Genomic DNA, 18,023 nt, shown 5'->3' on the forward strand with positions numbered 1-18,023 from the left:
CCTGTCACGCGGCATGGGTACGGGTAATTACGTTTTTCTGCCCCCCCACCCCGCCATCTTGAATGCTCTCCGATTTATTTCGATGGGCAGCGATCTGTTAGAATTTAAACACTGGGCGATATACACGGTATCTTGAAATGTCGGGTGCAATTAGACGTGTTCGCGTGGGGTGTTATCGCGGGGGGTGGTATTTTTCATCCGCGTCGTTCCGTCGGCTCGATATTGTGTAGCGCGGTTGTAATTAGATTACCGTGCTCCTTGAACGCCTATGCGCGGTCTCCGCACACGACTCGCAGCTCTCCCGGGATAGATTGTTCCCGTGTGGTGCAGTCGGTGGTGCGTTAACTCTGTTGTCAGTGCCCACTCTCTTTTCAATGTTTCTTATGCGAGGAGGTCTCTTGCATTATTTTCGAAAGAATTGCTAAAAGGTTTTTACAGACTTTCTTCAGTATTTATTGATTTCTGTAACTAACAATTGTAAAGAGAAGGGGGCATACATTATGAGGTGACAAAACCCCGTCGCGTCGGAGCTTCAGTGGGGAATACGCCTACCAATGGGCAACCGCCTCTTACACCTAATCCTTCCACGCGCTGCAGCACACTATTTATATCCTTCGGTACCGTGCAGTGCCTGTATTCAGGGGCGGATTTCTATGTAGGCTAACGGTTCGTCCTTAATCCCTTGGCTTACAACATCGAGTGAGACTCGTGGTATCTCGATCGGGCCAAAGATGGAAAGCACGGGTGAGACCCGTGGCACGTCGATCGGGCGAAACGTAAACACCAAAGGTCAGGCTCGTGGTTAGTAGATACTACGACTCAAATTTTCGCCGATGCCTTTCTTTTCATCTCAGTTATTCCTGGCCGCATACACATGTGTTTACTTTGTTGCAACTGCGTAACGGGGCTAAGCGTGTGCGATTGACAACTTCGGACGCTGAGCCGAACCGTGAAATGGCTCGAAGCGTGGCTCACCGCTGGTGCTGATTTGGTGCCGGTGGTCGGAATTAAACGGTCGGCCGAGGGGTTAAATTATGTAAGCCTTTGGGGGGGGGGGAGGTGGTTGCGAATTTTTTACGTTTTCCTACAAGAGGGGAGAGGGAGTCAGGTAGCCTCTTACGTAATTTTTTTAAATATTTTTAAATAAAAAAATATTTTTTAAATAGCTTGCGAATTCTTATATTTGCGGTCAGAAATCACAAAAATTTAGTCTTACGTAATTTAAGGACGGCTCCTAGTAGGCTGCAGCCTAGGGAGGCAAATTTTTGGGCGAAAGAAATTGAAAAAGATAGCAAAATTGTTTTGTTTGTTACTTTTTATTTTTTCACTGACAATAATAGCATAAAATGTATAGGTCTAAAATAAAATGTCTATTTATTTTCCGTCACACCAAAAGTGAAGGGTGATCTTGAAACCAAGAGGCTTGAAACAACTTTCAGCGTGTAGCAGAATAGCAATAACTCATACGTGAGTTTTCTATTAAATTAAAATAATTGATGATATTTCACGGAAAGGGCGGCAGGTGCTTGCTAACCTAGGGGCGCCAGATCTCCAAATCCGCCCCTTTAATCCCGATTAACGGAAAACATTCTTGCGTTTGAAACAAACATACGGCAAAGGCTAACAAAGAAATGTGATCAGGTTTGTAAATTTGCAACTACTTCCTCTTGAACAACTTTTCAGAACTTCATAATTATAGAAGTTAAATAACTTCGGTGAATCGAACGCGTTGCGTTCGCAGATAAGACCAACAAAGTAGCAGTTAATTGACATTAATGGAGATTGTAACATACACGCCCTGAGATGAAGAAACAGTGAGCACGCCATAATGTAACGTCGCAAATAATATTACAAAAGCTTGAAGCTTCTGTAGGTAACTATAACAACTCTATTTTCTCAGGAACGGCAAACAGTAACTTACCACGATTTAACTTTCTTGAGTACTGAGTGTTTAATGTTCGCGCAGCGAGTGTCAAAGCGTGGGTCATCGATGACCCACGTGCCGCAAGTGAAAAAAAAGACACGGGGTATCGAAAGAATTAACTTTCGCGATGAAACTGCTTTATCGTTAGTCGATTTTCTGACTTGTCACTTAGGGTGTAGATACGTGCGAAATCTACTTTGATGCCTGTTAATCTAAACTATTTTCTTGTCGACTGGTACGCAAGAAATAACTTTTGGTCCCTTTAATCCTTTAATACATATCGTTTTGTGGCACACGTGTACTTCCGACTTCTTAACGAAGTTATTTGCGTGTACGCGGAACCTGTTACGTGCAGATTAAGTTCCTAATTATACATTCTGTAACAGCTTCCTTTTATAAGTCCACGCGCTAATAAGTATTTCTTCGTTTTACTAATTGCATTCGATTTAAGATACAGGACCTTGGTAAACGTATTTCACGTAATATCTCTGTAATATACGATAACGAGAGTGAATAACAACTTAATTGGTGCGATCACTTTTTAATGTTACTTCTCATTCACCAATTCAGAAAAGTGACTAAGAAAAAGTTATCGACTGTTACGTGTTAATTAATTATTACAGAGACTGCTTTATTGTCAGTCAAACCAGCAGTGCTTTAAAATGAAGGGCAGGCGTTACAGGAACAAGTGTACCCTTAAATATAAGATCAAATTGAACAATGCAATTAATCGAACTAATAGGGCTTTGGTAGCCAAGTGGCTGCTATCGTAATGAAATATGATTCAGAATGACCGTTGACCTGGTCTTACGGTATTTATCAAGTTTAACCACGTGCTATTAACATAGTCGCTCGACCGGATCGTGTATTCACGGTTTCTGCAGTTTATCACAATATTAATAATGTATCAATTGCTCGGTTATTATTTGCTTCGCGAGGATTTATCTGCAGATATTACTATCATCGTGCACGTTCCACTTCCTGTAAATGTTCTGAACTTCTAAACTATATAAAATGGTTTCAGCCTTTCCGATCATAAATCTTACTCTTTTCTTTTTTTACATAAAACAGGTATTAACCGTCTGGGACACGAGCCGTGAATAGTTACGCTAAGATACGGCCGGCGTACGCAATTCTATTTTGTTCGTAACTTCAAAATGCCGTAATAGGCTTTTTTGTGCATCTTTTGATTGAATAATTTTCTGTCCGTAATGGTATATAATTAAGCTGAAAAAAAAGCAGTCTTCAAGGAAACAAAGTAAAAGCATCAGACTTGTTACTCCCGTGTCCCCGCGGGGTTAATCATCCGCGATCGTTATTTCCAATGATTTACGGCTCGGAATAATTTATCCTGTATACTGCTATAAGTGTAGCATCGAATGATAAATTACCGTGACTATTTATACTTCAGAAACGCCCGCGCATAATACAAAATAGTTTATTCATAATGATAGGTCCATAACAAAGTACGAATTAATGAAAATCGCGCTCACATTGCGAATAACATTTATTCATCGTCTTGTACAACTGTTGTTTTTTCTGACACGTACAGGCCATCCAAGAACTTCCTAATGTCCTTGTTCTTTACAGTTGTAGATTGTTGTATGAGAGCGGCTAAAAACGTTCGTCAATGCGTTATCGAACATCGCATTTAAAATGCTCCTTTCCTTTACTTCCGCGCTACAGATTATCGAACACTTACCAGAGCGAGAGACATCTTCTAAAGAATTCCCTTCGATAATCAGTTCGTCCTTTTGTTTGGCCGAGTTCGAGACCGTCACTCCTGGCGCCATCTTCACGCGACGGATGTATTTCTCGCCCAGGAAATTACGAATCTCTATTACCGTGTTGCTTTCGGTCGTAACGCAGTTAATGGGGAAGTGAGCGTATACCGCTCGCATTTTGTACTGGTAGCCCTTTGTCACGCCTTTCAACATATTCTCGATGTGAGAGCAAACTGTGCGCACAGCCGCTAGTTCCTTCTTCGTACCGAACCATTTCTCCACTTTCAATAACCTTGGGCTGAGCATCTAATACAGAAGGAACGCATGTTTAAAAGTTACCCTGGGTTGCACCGTTACCTCTTCCTAGCCTCCAATTGATCAGACAAGGATTTGTCATTTATAAGGAAATGAAGGGGAATCCAAGTATCATCAAACAATATTTAACTTCGCAAGCTATCGTCGACAGAAGACTAATTATGTTTACTCACGCGAATGTCGAGTGCAAGGTGCTTGAAAGAACGTTTAAGGATCCCCCTGGGTCCTTTAACGGTAACCAAACGGGACCTGACTGTTACAGTCAGTCCCTCAGGTATTTTCACAGTTTGATTCGTTACTATTTGCTTCATCCTGTAAAGCGTTAGAAACATAAAGTACAATTCAACCTTACGAACTAAGCAAAGAACAATTATCAATTATACAGTAACACATATTTCTATTTGTGCGGGCAAGTATCGATTGTACAAAAGATTACTTAAAGCATCTATCCCGACTATCGCATCTTCGTTTTCATTCGCTAAAATCTGACTGAAAGTGATTTCCTAATTTTGCCTGAAATTTTACCGCGCGCGCAAGATAACAGTGCAACAATCAAATACTCTATCGTACCATTTGCATTTCGTCGCATTTACCGTTCGATGCGTAAAGCACAGTTTCTAGGTTACTTTCTAACCACAACATCATGTCAACACGCCACATAGCTTTAAGTTCGATAGAAAAAGCAATGAAATGAGAATGAATTTTTCACATTCGCGAGACCGTAGTGAATGTTAACTCAGAAGCAAGGGACAAATAAACGCGCTGCAACGTTTTGTACGAAAGATGTTGACAGAAACGGGGAAAGCTAGGTTATGCTCCACTACGATCAAAACGATCACTTTTGCCAAAAATAATACTCAGCTCCCGCACAAACGTAGTAGCTAATACGAAACAATACGAATAATATATCGCAACGTTTATCGCATTTGCAGGATTGCTTTGGATTTCACTAAGTATCCCTTCTCTTTATAATTCCTTTACCTCGCACACGCTATGGGATAACCGGAAAAGACCGAAGCGCTGGAAAAGCATGTCTGCTAACTTTCTGAACGAATGAAACTCGTAGATCAGAAAATCGTGCTCAATTTCGAGTACCGCGATTTGCCTGCAGGTGGAGCGTTTCGAATTTTATTCAATTTTATTCTAATCAAAATACTGAGTTATTTACGATGCTAATATCATCACGCGTACAAAGAAGAAGCTTAGCAAACGTAAAAGCTTCCTCGTTTTAAAATGAATTCCATTCTACGAAGAAACTATCGAATCTATTCTTATCCATACATTCGACTCGCGAAATATATGAGATTTTACGTAGTGCTCGTATTACTGAATTAAATAACAACGTGAAATGTTTAATTACAAATCTTCCCATCGAATTTACTATATAAGATATTACAAGGGACATCTACAATTCGGTTTTCCTATGCCCAAAAGTTGGAACCAAACCTCTAACTGCAAAATGGCCGATGGCGTTACTGAAGTTAAGTAGCTAGTCACCACTAGTGTCTTTTGTGCGTGATTTTTTAGCCATTAGTCCCGCGTTTTACTTTAAAGTACGCGCGAAGCTTGGTACACTCGTGTTATTCAGAGAAAGATTTTGAAAGTCGATCGAGGGTTTGCTGAAGGTTTACGATATTCCCATTCGCGCGATAACGCACGGTCGTTTGGTTACTTTTCGTGCACGATAAGTACTTCAGGAAAATCCCGAGGTATCGCGACGATTTCGAGCCGCCGTAAGTAAATTTCTTACGCACACGCATAGAAGTTATTCGACCTGCCCCGTATGATCGCCGGGCCCCGCAGTTGGGCGAGGAATTTCTGTATCACTGTTATTTCTATGAGGAGTACCTATTCAATACGAATCGTATGTTGCGTGCAGCTTCGGTCACGGGAGTGCCATTGCTGAAGGGACTTTTGTTGGAATGGAATCAGCCTGGGAGAATCGGTGCGCAAAGGACGCTTGGAACGCGAATGATTCGAAATAAACATGAAAATCCAACGGCAGCTTAACGATATCAATGAAGTAACATTACCAGTAGCCTGAAATATAGCACACGATAAACAATTTCCACGGTTATTTTGAATTCTCGTCGAACCTACCAGGTCTACCTGTTTTTCTTTTAATAGAAAAAAAAGCGAAACTATAGGAACAAAAATAAGTACACGAGAGTTTGAAAATTATAGTTCGAGGAACGTCGTTTTTCTTTAGTTGGCTTTTACGGATATTCACGATTGCAAGAGTTCTATGATGTTTTAGATTCCCTATAATTCGAATCTACTTTGCTGTGAATAAAGTTGTGATATTTAATAAATACTGATGTTTAGCTCACTTTCATACTCGAAGTATATTATTAGAATGCAGTAGTGCTGATTGTGCAAAATTCTGACGAATGTAAGGGTACTTTATGCCGAAGAATCTTTTAAGTTCCTTTTCGCTTGAAGGCGAGTGCGAGTTTACGTTAAGCATGGATAACAAAGTTAGGAAAAGTTTGGGCGAAAAGAGAAGCACGACGCAAGTGGACGTTAAGCAGGAGGAGTCGGGCACGTTTATTTCTAAGAAAAGTGTAAAGAGAGCGATGTTTACGAACGAGGTGTTCGATAAAAAAGATTTGTTGATAGCGCAGTTGCAGGAGCAAGTCGCTAAACAGAGGGAATGTATATCGTGTTACGAGAGCATAGTGCAGCTGATGAACTATAGACTCATGAAGCTGAAGAAAGTTCTGAAAGCTCATCGGTTACTGGAGGAGCTTGATTAATCATTCTGATTATACAGAGTAGTTAATCAAGGTCGTTTCGGGAAGAGGTTAAAAGATATTAAGAGAGTTTGTATTCGAAGCGTGAGTACCTTTTATATTTTTGTTAGAAGAAACGTGTCTACGCACGTTATGCACGCTTCGAATACAAACGGTGATGCTTCGGTAACAAACATTGTAATATTTTTAAACAAACTGTAAATATATGTAAAGACTGATGTATATATTTTGTGAAATCTTGTGTTCGTTGAAATTTCTTGAATTCCCTTTAACACACAGAAGCTTGGAAAGCTACCCAATCTTTGAACAGTGATTGGTTGGATTTTTGTATAAAATAGTAGACGATTTGTTTCTTATTAGAAAAAGTTATAAGCTGTGACTAAAAGATAATACTCTTTGCACACTGTTCTACTTTCCCTTATCGCTTGTTGGAGTCGCTCGAAACATGTACATACAACTTGTTTGTTATCATTATGATTTATATACATTATAAACTGTTTGTACATTGAAATTTACGTATGTAGTAAATATTGTTAAATCAGAGATATCAAAATATAACGAATCTGTGATTGGAGGAAAGGATTACAATTTATTTTCTTAATTGCTTTAAACGAAGCCAATCATTATTGACCTCAAATTGCGTTTGTACACTTCACTGTTTGTGGCAAATCAGCATTCTCGTGCAGTTTCTCTTCATTTATAAAACGTTTGTTCGTGTACGTTTAAACTTACGCATTCCACTACTAGCCAACTACTAGCCGTGTTGAAGGCAAAATGGCAACACCGCGAGAGTCGAAGAGAAGGTATACTAAGAGCAAAGAGGAGATATAATAAGAGGCGTCACTCGACAAGGACAGACATAAACTAGGGAAATCACTAGACAATCAATTTAAATGACCATTCGGCAATGATCGGTACACCACGGTAAACTTCGGCAATAACAGCAAATTGCGGTAAGGTACATTTAGTCGATTTGAATATCCCGCTCGAATAGACAACCAATTTAAATGCCAAGGTCAAGTAAGGACTTCAAAGGTTCCGCCCGGACTGACGCCTCTTATTGTATCTCCTCTTTGGCATATATATATATATATATATAGAGGTCTCATTCAGAGCTTGAAACTGTCGCCAACATGGTGCGAGAGAGAAAGACATGAGACCTCCATGTAGGGTAGATGTCCCAATTACCGTGCCTTTATGCTTAAAGAAGCCGTACAAAAAAACTCGCATAAACAAATAAGGAAAGAATTTTTTTTAATTAAGTTAAACTATTAATGTATGTGTTACAAACGAGAAGGTTGCACTTTCAAACAATTAAAGCATAGTAAAAAAAAATTCAAAAATGCATATGAAGATTTCGATGGATTTAGCTAAATCCTTACCGGAAACGATAAGGAATACGTACTTTACAGAAGTGAATAAATTGATAATTATCATGATTTGCACTTATGTGAAGTGTTTATTATATTGTAAAAGGTTCAAATTTTATGAAAAAATAGCAAAATGAACACTTTTGAAACGTTTTCGTATTTTTAAAGTGAATCCGGTAATTGTAATATATTTACAATTAGACGTCTGTATGCACTAATCTGTAGCAAACACTTTTTCATAATTAGCGGTACGGAGCATGCGTAGAATGCAACCAATCAAATCCAGGCAGATGTAGGTGCTCTCCCCAAACCCCTCAAATACGTACACTCTGTAAAATAACTAACTATTCCTTCGTCCCTATATTCCTATGTCCATGGGCAATACCTCTTTTCTACGGCGCCATTATTGACGCTATAAAGAAATATTTAAAACAAATTAAAAAATTCTTTTTACATTTCTTTTGTATAATATAAGACTAGCTGAATAAATGCCAAGAAGATTTATGTCATTATACGTTGTATTTACCAAGAAAAAAAAATCTTTAAAAACAGCTGAATATTTTGGCCGATCAAAGTAGACCCCTTAAAGAGTAAATTGTGCCAAACGCGGAAACACCTCCTTCGTCTTATAAAATTCACGAACACATTCCAGCTGGCTTTCCGTTACGTTACAATGTGTCTGGATATCAAAAATGATTGAGAAGTACACAAAATACAAAAGATTTATTTTATTTGTTATTTTAAGTAGCAATATACGTTGTTATACGTCGATGTGCATAAATGGAAGTATTAAAATATGGATACTACAAAATATGAAATAAACTGTATTTTACAATACCTGTGTACTGAAATAAAATAAATAAAAGTTACGAGTAAAATGACTCAATACTTTAAATGTTTAAGATTATATCTTCCTTTCGCATCGTTTGCCTATAAAACATATTATATTCCATTGATCTCGTTACCTACGTATCAACTATAGTTATTAAAGTCAGATAAGAGCTACGTTATAGACTACGATAACACGTTTGTGTAACATATTCAAAAATTTCACCAGTATTGTACTCTGTACACTTTACACTCGAATTTTCTTGGTACATTTTATGAAACCCTTCGAACATTAATAAACAATTGTCACGTAAGGAGAAGCGATTTTCCATTTATTGAATGTTAACTGAGTGCGGGCGACCGTTACCAGCTTGTGCAATGGCTACAAACACATAGCATTGGGGGAGGGTGGTTCAAATGTTACATCGGTAAATTAAATGCTTTCCTTCGATGCACAAAAGAAATATATTACAATATAGAAATTTGGATATGCATATTCTTGACTTGTATATTGCTACTTGGAAACTTCATAAAATGCAGCATCGAAACAATGTTTTTCTTTACACTTACTTTACAATGGTTTTATAAATAGTGTAATTGTTGAGTCTCATTTTCGATTTCTCTTCGATATTAAAAAAAAAAAGAAAGAAAAGACAATAGAACGTAGTGGTAATAATAACACGTTACAAAATCGAAATGAAAATGCTTATAAAAAGTCTCCGCCCGCTTCGATTCTTAGAATGTTATCACACAATTACAAATCCCTCGGATTCTGTACTTCTGCACGATAATATGAAGTTCTACTCTCTTCCAGAGCAAAAAATAGAAGTTGTTCTGCGAATTCTGGTCCGCAAACAATCATTCAGCGGCAATAATTCAAATTCTGCTTGTTATCGTGTATATGTACAAGCAAAGAGGTATTTTGTCAGTTTACATCCGAATGGGATCCCTAATAGTCTGCCTGCATGGATAATCGTTGATTGTTGCTTGGCTTCAAGGGTATTGTACAGCGGCGTGCATCTGGGAATCTCTCGTAGTATCTTTCCAATCTCAGGTACTTCACGGTTACTAAGTGACCTGGAAGAGTTTCGCATAATAATCATCGCTATACGTGTAACGAAAATGTCGTTCACTTTAAGGCCTTCGATAGATTCTAATTATCAATTAAACACCCACCATCGAACCAACATCCATGCAGAGCCCTGTAAGCTTTCCCTGCGTCTTCTTGTGACATACACTTCATGTATACGCATCCTTCTCGACTACCACGATCCACGCGGATGTGAAGTATTTTCACACCTTCTCCGCACTTCTCTAAAATAGCGTCTTGCACCTTGGTCTCCCAATCATCCTCAAATTCTCTGAACACACCAGACGCATAAGTATGGAGAGATAACGCGCGTAAATAGGCCCGACTGAAATACTTACACCTCTGCGTCAAACATGTGCCTTATCTTCAAGCATGGTGTCGGCGAGCACGTTAAACTGTTAACCGAACCTTCCATCGTCTCGAATGCCTGACCCTGCCACACTTTGGACTTCTTGTTCAAGACAGAGTTCTGCGTATTCGACCTGTTCAGGCTGTTATTTGGTAACCAGCGCCACACATGGAACTCTTCCCCCGCAACCTGTTGCACTTCTCTTCGTATCCTGGGGAATTAAGGTTTGTTTATTTCGCACGCAGGGGCGTAACAACTCCGTTACTTGGATACGCTGCGGCTCGCTACAGCTTCTCACCTGGACTCGTTCTCATCCAGAAACTTCACCGCCTTCTCCCAAAGTCCAGACATCTTTTTACGATCTCTCGGCGGTATGAGATTATCACGCACATGATTTATAGCAAGAAAGCTCTCTTGCGTGCCGCCAGGCGATGCGACTGCCGCGTTTTGATGATGCATTTCGACCATGTTAATTATCTCGCTAACAAGTGTAAATACTTCTTTCTCGGTATTTTTCTTATACCTTATATACCAAACGAACAATTTCTGCATCCCTATAGCTGCTAGGAGGCCTGAGAATATATTGCAGTATTATTTACACAAACTATTTAGTACGATACAACAGAATGTACGGGGTGTCCCAGTATCGATGGTGCGATCGAGGAGGGGGTGATCCTACGTGAAAAATGTCAGACGAAAATATAGAATAAACTCTTTTCATTCGAGGCTCTGCTTTCGAGAAACTCGACTTATAAATATTAAGCGCTATTATCTATATTAATGAAAGTAAGACATGAAGCCTCAAATGAAAGGAATTCATTCCAATATTTCGACTTATTTTTCTTTCGCGTGGAATCACCCCCTCAAATACTGGGACACCCTGTACCACATATCCGTATACACAATGTATTCTCAGTTTAATGTTACCACCGCAACATGCACGTTAGAACCGTTCCCTTAATACATTACATGCTAGCACATTATAACAAAGAAATTAATTTACTAAACGCAATGCTTTCCGAACAACAACATTTACTGCGTTATAAAAAATCTCGGGTTATACTCTCAACAGATTTCTTCCCATAATAAGTCGGTCAAAAATTTACCAAGTGACACGATTAGGAGAAAGGAGAATATGCGGAGAAGCTTGTTCTTAAGGAGGCACTGCATCGGCAAATCCGGGCTCATGATAATCATCCCGACTTTCCCATTCAGGCGGGTGGAGAACAAGTGGTCCTGCAAGAGAAGAATGCCTTTCGGATATTAATCGATAGTGTTGATTGAAGCGCGGTCGAATGTTTCTTTTACAATACCAAAGAGTCCACGACCTCGTCGAAGGCTCCGTTGTCGTCGCTTATGTCTAAGAGAGATATGCCCCATTTGGGATTCTGTATGACGAGCAACTGTGCATTCTGCAAGTCCTCCTTCACTTCCAGGCTCTTCTGTAAAACGATCGAAGAGGACGGGTGGTGAGTGCGCGACAGAATTGTAGCTCCGTCGTAATAACGATTCGCCGTACCACTTTGTCGCTCGTGAACATTTGCATGATCTCGGAGTCGGTCAGATAAGGAGTCTCGCTGGAATTGTCGCATATCGTCGATACGGCCTTCTTCGCTAAAATCGGTTGAAGCCGCTTTAACAGCCCAAGTACCGAATCTACGTTTTCTTTCATTACGCAATTAACTCCAGGCGCTTCGAGGTCGGCTCCGAGAAAGCATAGTGGTATGTTGCTATCTACAAATTGAAATATAAGACTAGAATCCATTATCGAACGTCGTGTAATGTGAATCTGAATTTCAAGAAAATCTGTATTATAATGTTTCTGTAACCGTATGCACGAGAATGTACACAGAAGGAGAAATTATGAAGGACATCTCAACCGAACAATAGAAAACGGGGAAGAAACTCATCATAACGGGAAAGGAAATAAAATATAAAAATTAAATACATATTGTTAATACTTATTATTTTATTGTACATGTTAAAAAAAAAACAATACACATTTAAAATAGTTTCATCAGATTGATTACACATTGCTCGATTTAAAAACGTACCTTCAAGTTACTAAAACGATTACTAATATTACTCTATTCCTCTCCTAACTTTAATGATTCTAATACAATGCCATGCAATGTGATGAATAAATTTCGTATAATGAATCAATGAGTTGTGAAGTACAAAATATCTTAACAAGATTAAACTTATAATCCCTGGCTTTACAGATTTATATGCATCACTTCTCTAAACGTTAATCACCTTCTCTGTTCCGGTACATTAATGCGAGTCTGATAAATATTGCAACGTGCTTCTTGTTAATACTAATAAGTTGAAGTGATAAGCTTTCCCACAAACAGTTAGTTAAAAATATATAATTTCCATTGTATTTCCTTAAACATTTCTCCATATATCTTAGACAGTATTACAATTCTGTATACCTACCCGGTGAAGGTGATGGAAAAGTTTCTGATTTTCCACCAAGTCCCAAGTATATAACGGCAAGAACTCCAAAAAATAAAGCGAGTACCACTACCAAAATCACAGACACCATGTTTTGGTTGTTGCGCATATCTTCTCTTCTGTTCGACGGCTCGAATGATCTACTGATCGTTTCTTGCGGCCTATCAAAGGATGACGTTACATGCCTGGAACCCGAATTTACGTTCCATTATAACGCAGGTTTGTATTAATCGCCTCCTCTACGTACCTTGGACTTGTCGTGGAATAGAGTGATCTTAAAGAGGAGAAGTGACCGTTCGAATCTTTCTCCTTCAATTCTGGTAACGCTGTTTGGCGCGAAGGCGGACCTAAAAAAATGTGCACGATAACGAGTTACTCACAGAAGAACGTTATGCGGTAATACATGCTTTACGTAAACCCAATGCCTCTTACTTTTTAAACTGGACGAACTGCTGGCTGGTAAATTTATAGATGATCGCGAACTAAGTCTCCTGGTAAATTCAGATAGGAATGGCGTTTCGTAATTTGCTAAAATATCTCTCTGATTCATATTGTCCTTCGCGCAGACATCCTCCTTGACCGGAGACTGTATCGGCGAAATATTAGAATCGAAAAGCGATTCGCTGTATTTGTTGTCCTTTATCGTATGAATGGACCTCGACTTCGAGTCGTACAATTTTGAAATCTGCTCCGGATCGGGCACATCTCGCTTGTACATTCTGGGATCGTGGGACTTCCCAGCGTTGGACAAATATTTAGAAGGAGAATAGGACTTGATTTTCTCCTCGACAACATCCGAGTCCGAGCCAGTTTCCAAGCCGTCGGTGACGCTCGATGTCTTACTGGTCTTCATATACTTGGTCTGCGTGGTTTTCGTTAACGTGTGGCTGGTGAAGGAATTATCGTAATCCGGCGCTATAGGATCTTTGAACTCGGAGTGCGCCCCTTTGTTCTTAGCCGGGCTTTTCGGTACATTCGCATCGGGGGATATTAGAATCGGCGACGGCGGAGGCATCGGATTCGCCAGAGTCTGCCGTCTGGTGTTCACCGGTGCCTTCTTCTTTTTGCTAGTCGTCGTACTCGTGTCGTCATCTGTGTCATCGCTACTGTATCTAATACATAAACATTGGTTAGCGTCGAGCATCGCACACACGTCCAACATTATATAAGCCCAACATCCACCGCGATACGTCTAAAAAAGCTTGGCAAATTAACCAGTTCGCGGAAAACGGAGAATCCGTTGACTAAAGTACAGGAAAAGCGGGTGATGCTGCCGCTACTGAAATACCAGTATCGTCTATATACAGAGGCGCGTAAATAATCCAACGAAACGTTCGGGAACAACAACGATAGAAATGTGCGAAATTTACCTGGCAGCCAGCGAGTGCCGTGACCCCGTGCCGCCTCTGGTTTCGATCAGATTTTTCAGCTTCTTGGCCAGAATTTTCCTAGTGGTCTGTGTGACGGGGCCCACCGGGTACCCATACTCCATCAATTTGCTACGTAATTCCGAGTCACTCAACGTGTCCACTGACATTTTGTTTACAGGCGAAAGAGCGGCCTTCTCGAAAGAACCCGGTAAAACAGTCCCCTCGTGCCCGTTCCTCCCACCAGCACCGCCGCAACGCGCAATTTATTAATTTCGCCAGCCGCTGTGATCGCCCCGCTGTGCATCGAACACCCACTATCGGCTTTCACACGTGCCACCCCTCACAATGTCATAAAAGCCTCGGCGTTAACACCGCGGCGCACTGTAAATAATCTTGGTTAGAACTAAAAAATGGCGCAATTTTCTAACGGTCGGGATCGCGCGCATACTCGTCCGCACCGTTTCACGCGTTTCACGCCACTCAACCCTGTCATCGGACAGCCACGGAGCAGGGTTAATCGAGATAATCCAACCGGTCCGCGAACTTCGGCCCACCCTGCCCCTAACTTTTTTCTTCCGCTTCCCCGTTAAAATCGCTGGTGACCGCCCGTTCCTCGTCCGGCCGCGTTTATCGCCGCCCGAAATCGTGGGGCCTCGGGTCCGCGGTCCCGCCAGGGGAAATATTCCGTGGCGGCAGCGCCGGCGAAATTTTTTACCGAGTTACACATCACTGATTCGTGATTTTTGGAACGGCATTTTGGAATGTGCTTGGGCAATGTCAATGCTCATACGCTAATTATAGAAACGCCTATGCAATCGAATTACGCGCAGCCTTTATTCTCCGAGCGTAGAAGGAATAATGCTATTAATAAAAGAACGGTTATGGATGCTTCGTTTCAGAGTAGTAGCTCCGATGTAATTAATCGGTAGTACATATAGTATGCTGGTCTGGAAGCTTGAATGGTTTAAAAATAAATTAGAATCTATTTTCTCCCGCGATTGGGATTGATGGGAAAGTAGTTTTATTTTCATCGTTATCTTCCCCTTTCTATTGCTTTATCGAAGGCTGTTTACATATTAATGCCGCACCGTAGTGGAATCATTGTTGACTTTCACGTTCTCTCGAACCTACATTATAATGAAATTTAGTGTGCAGACTTTAATGGACCTTGTACTTGCATGGTTACATCGAGCCCGAGTGGTTGTTAATTTTGGATTCGATCAGACTTTACATTTATTGTTGAGGCTCCGAGAGCCTTATTACATTCTCCGCGTTAGTCGCTAAACTGTCTACTTAAACACTAAGCCAAGAGCGGCGCTGTCGTTTTAATCTTCCGTAACTGAGCTTCAGTATCGTAGTAGATACATTCCACTTCTTATTCTACAATAATCTGGCAAATTTTCAATACGACCTGTAGCTATTACAGCTGGACTTTGGTCGTAGATATATTTCTCAGCGATTTCTCTTATTTTATTCGCCGTTATTTTCTGTAATAATTGCGAAACCCGTTTATCCTTTACTCGATATTAGAGAATTCGATATTCGATCGGAACTTTACCTCGTACTCTGCGACTCTTTGGTCGACTGGCTTGTAATGTCTATATCTATAGAGATTCTTAACAATATCAAGGAAACGACTTAGCGGATCAGTCAGTATCATTAACTCTTTCGTTTTACATTGATTTGCAGCACGCGATACTTCCTTCTGCGTTATCGTCGTGCACAGTCTCATCCACTGTTGTTGTACCGCAAACATCATGTCCTATGCGAAGGGTAGCCATTATTATTAGGATCCGGGCAGCGTGATTTGTAAACTCTAGAAGTATACCTCGAGCATTAATTTCTCGCAGACGTAATAACATCCCCAGATACTAGTAGTCCGTGCCCAATCGTGAAAGAATGATCTGTACATATAACACAATTCTGTGTTGTACGCACAGTGCGCGATATACGGCGCGTTATGATTCGCTCCACCTGAACATAAATGTACAAGCACTAAACAGCTTCCGCTGAATTACTGTTACGGGAAAGCGGGATAGTCGCTCACTGCATGTCCTATCCCAGGCACCTACAATCTCTTTAGCTACATTAAGCGCGAAGTGATGGTCCCGTTGCTTGTAACCCGGACCTTCGATAGCTACCGCCACGTACCCTAACTCTTCGTCATCGTCTCGCAGACGTAATTCAGCACCTGCGACAATTCACTTGAAACATTTACACGGCAAACAACACATTATTGCTTTTAAATTTGCTTCACCTGAGAATCGGTACTCAAGTGGCTTTGCACTGTAACCCGCTAAGTTAGAAACATTCGACGAATCCTCTTGATTCTCTGTCTCGCTAGGGAAATACTTGATAATGGTTCTTTCCAAGTCGTTTAAACAGATAGATCCACTGCACACCATTGTCATGAAGCATGGTTGAAACAAACGGCTTCGAAAAGCATTTAAACTCTCTGTACAAAAGTTCCTGAAAATTTGGCATCATGGTAAGTGAATTGGAACAGAAAATGTACATCGAGTAGGCTTTCGTGATTGCACTTACAATTAGGGAATTCAATCCTGGCATCGTAATCCCGAGATCCCGGCTATTTCTTGGATTCTAAAATTCCCAGGATTTGATATATCAAGTTACAACTTGTCCCGAGAATTTTTAAAAACGTAAATTACTTTATGAACTGCAAAATGTAAAAATGGAATCCAAAAAACAGCCGGGATCCCGGGATTGAATTCCCTACTTACAATACCTTTGGATGTTAATGCTTACTTTATTTCAACAGTTGTAGGATATATACTATTTGCAAGCGTAGTATCTTGATACGCCATGGTTGGTAAATAATCCATTATAACTCGCTCCCGGTCTGACTCCATTTTACCAAGTTCGTGTAGAATTATATACTTCTCTCTTCTAACATCGCCGTCACCTGGAATGTGGTTGAAATTGTACACGTTGTATGTAAATACGCCTCGTATAAATGTGTCGAATAGTGCACGTTCTTCCCTCAACATACATATGACACCATTCAGAATCACATCCGCAAGGAACTGAACGAGTTTGTCTATTCTGTGCGAAGGTACTGTTCCGTAAAAGAGGAACATATCACGCATGGCGATAGCAGCGACTTTTCCACCAATTTCTTGCAAAGCTACCTCTAATTGTTCCTGATTTTTGCGTACCGTTCTCTATGTTAAGTACAGATATTTAGTATTAACTCGAATAAAATGTCAGCGTTTCTATAGATTGTCTACGGAATCTTATGAAATCCAATTGTATTATACATTCTGTCTTACCCTGAAAAATAAGTGCTGCAAAAACAGTGCGCTACCACGCTCCTCGAGTCTTTCATGCATCGAGCCAGCTGGAACGAAGCATCCCAGGGTGGTAGTGAAAGAACTTCTGCACTCGCACACAAGATGCATGCCATTACTCGCTGTGCTAGACTCTATTGTACTATCTAAACCTTTAGTCCCTTTTCTAGATGCACTTGCACGATCTTGAGACGTTTTGTAACGATTATTTGAGACAGAAACATATCCCTTGAAAATGAATGCAACACAACGTTATCATTGAGTTAATCTTTTCTTCTGTAACTGATTTAGGGAAATCAACGTACTCTTTGCACATATTTCAACAGAATACTGCTTTGTATACGGCACAAATAGTTCGAGATCGCTACCATTTTTAATAGAAATTACTCATCCAGCAAACAGTTTAGGTTATTCATATTGGATGCATTTAAAAACCATTTTACTCTCGTGCGCATAACAATTGAATATGCAAATTTCATTTTCGTTCATTTCATCTTTTTCATTTCCTTCGTTATTCGCGCGTGATCGATCGCAT

The 18,023-nt window shown here is 40.3% G+C and overlaps 4 protein-coding genes across 6 annotated transcripts; 1 reads left to right on the forward strand and 3 right to left on the reverse strand.

Annotated features, from left to right (window-relative positions):
• Positions 1–3,413: 3,413 nt before the first annotated feature.
• On the reverse strand, positions 3,414–5,082 carry Rpl9 (ribosomal protein L9). The gene is made up of 4 exons (XM_076818568.1): positions 4,945–5,082; positions 4,137–4,275; positions 3,627–3,954; positions 3,414–3,538 (listed from the first exon to the last, which is right to left on the reverse strand). Exons 2-4 carry the CDS (start codon positions 4,272–4,274, stop codon positions 3,432–3,434), a joined length of 573 nt encoding a protein of 190 aa, XP_076674683.1. The 5' UTR covers position 4,275; positions 4,945–5,082; the 3' UTR covers positions 3,414–3,431.
• A 322-nt stretch (positions 5,083–5,404) lies between these two features.
• LOC143372425 (uncharacterized) lies at positions 5,405–6,962 on the forward strand. The gene is made up of 2 exons (XM_076818572.1): positions 5,405–5,696; positions 5,843–6,962. The coding sequence occupies exon 2, from the start codon at positions 6,369–6,371 to the stop codon at positions 6,717–6,719; it is 351 nt and encodes a 116-aa protein (XP_076674687.1). The 5' UTR covers positions 5,405–5,696; positions 5,843–6,368; the 3' UTR covers positions 6,720–6,962.
• A 1,828-nt stretch (positions 6,963–8,790) lies between these two features.
• On the reverse strand, positions 8,791–14,829 carry Man1 (LEM domain-containing inner nuclear membrane protein MAN1). Of its 2 annotated transcripts, XM_076818592.1 has the most exons (12): positions 14,639–14,829; positions 14,181–14,561; positions 13,243–13,922; positions 13,058–13,157; positions 12,793–12,995; positions 11,873–12,087; positions 11,667–11,795; positions 11,460–11,589; positions 10,652–10,925; positions 10,343–10,564; positions 10,091–10,275; positions 8,791–9,991 (listed from the first exon to the last, which is right to left on the reverse strand). In XM_076818592.1, exons 2-12 carry the CDS (start codon positions 14,345–14,347, stop codon positions 9,864–9,866), a joined length of 2,433 nt encoding a protein of 810 aa, XP_076674707.1. In that variant the 5' UTR covers positions 14,348–14,561; positions 14,639–14,829; the 3' UTR covers positions 8,791–9,863. The 2 variants fall into 2 exon arrangements, with proteins under 2 accessions (XP_076674707.1, XP_076674700.1); XM_076818585.1 differs by having other exon boundaries at positions 14,181–14,829.
• Positions 14,830–15,054: 225 nt separating this feature from the next.
• Positions 15,055–17,996, reverse strand: LOC143372447 (mitochondrial-processing peptidase subunit beta). Of its 2 annotated transcripts, XM_076818605.1 has the most exons (10): positions 17,794–17,996; positions 17,471–17,716; positions 17,191–17,362; positions 16,947–17,103; positions 16,438–16,649; positions 16,228–16,371; positions 16,009–16,154; positions 15,739–15,942; positions 15,348–15,667; positions 15,055–15,307 (listed from the first exon to the last, which is right to left on the reverse strand). In XM_076818605.1, exons 1-9 carry the CDS (start codon positions 17,857–17,859, stop codon positions 15,527–15,529), a joined length of 1,488 nt encoding a protein of 495 aa, XP_076674720.1. In that variant the 5' UTR covers positions 17,860–17,996; the 3' UTR covers positions 15,055–15,307; positions 15,348–15,526. The 2 variants fall into 2 exon arrangements, with proteins under 2 accessions (XP_076674720.1, XP_076674729.1); XM_076818614.1 differs by lacking the exons at positions 15,055–15,307; positions 15,348–15,667 and having other exon boundaries at positions 15,805–15,942; positions 16,253–16,371; positions 16,947–17,362.
• Positions 17,997–18,023: the final 27 nt, after the last annotated feature.

Source organism: Andrena cerasifolii, chromosome 1, assembly GCF_050908995.1.
Source record: "Andrena cerasifolii isolate SP2316 chromosome 1, iyAndCera1_principal, whole genome shotgun sequence".
NCBI lineage: Eukaryota > Metazoa > Arthropoda > Insecta > Hymenoptera > Andrenidae > Andrena > Andrena cerasifolii.

Excerpts from the sequence above, each read along its gene's own strand:
- LOC143372425 (XM_076818572.1), top strand. The coding sequence starts at position 6,369 with ATGCCGAAGAATCTTTTAAGTTCCTTTTCGCTTGAAGGCGAGTGCGAG.
- Man1 (XM_076818592.1), bottom strand. The coding sequence starts at position 14,347 with ATGTCAGTGGACACGTTGAGTGACTCGGAATTACGTAGCAAATTGATG. Across the intron at positions 12,088-12,792 it reads TTTTCCATCACCTTCACCGG|ATAGCAACATACCACTATGC; the intron begins GTAGGTATACAG and ends TTCAATTTGTAG. Across the intron at positions 11,796-11,872 it reads TGTTCACGAGCGACAAAGTG|AAGAGCCTGGAAGTGAAGGA; the intron begins GTACGGCGAATC and ends ATCGTTTTACAG.
- Rpl9 (XM_076818568.1), bottom strand. The coding sequence starts at position 4,274 with ATGAAGCAAATAGTAACGAATCAAACTGTGAAAATACCTGAGGGACTG. Across the intron at positions 3,955-4,136 it reads ACCTTGCACTCGACATTCGC|ATGCTCAGCCCAAGGTTATT; the intron begins GTGAGTAAACAT and ends CTTCTGTATTAG. Across the intron at positions 3,539-3,626 it reads AGAAGATGTCTCTCGCTCTG|CCGCTCTCATACAACAATCT; the intron begins GTAAGTGTTCGA and ends GAACGTTTTTAG.
- LOC143372447 (XM_076818605.1), bottom strand. The coding sequence starts at position 17,859 with ATGGTAGCGATCTCGAACTATTTGTGCCGTATACAAAGCAGTATTCTG. Across the intron at positions 16,155-16,227 it reads TGCCTGGGATAGGACATGCA|GTGGAGCGAATCATAACGCG; the intron begins GTGAGCGACTAT and ends ATTTATGTTCAG. Across the intron at positions 15,668-15,738 it reads AAAGAGTCGCAGAGTACGAG|AAAATAACGGCGAATAAAAT; the intron begins GTAAAGTTCCGA and ends CAATTATTACAG.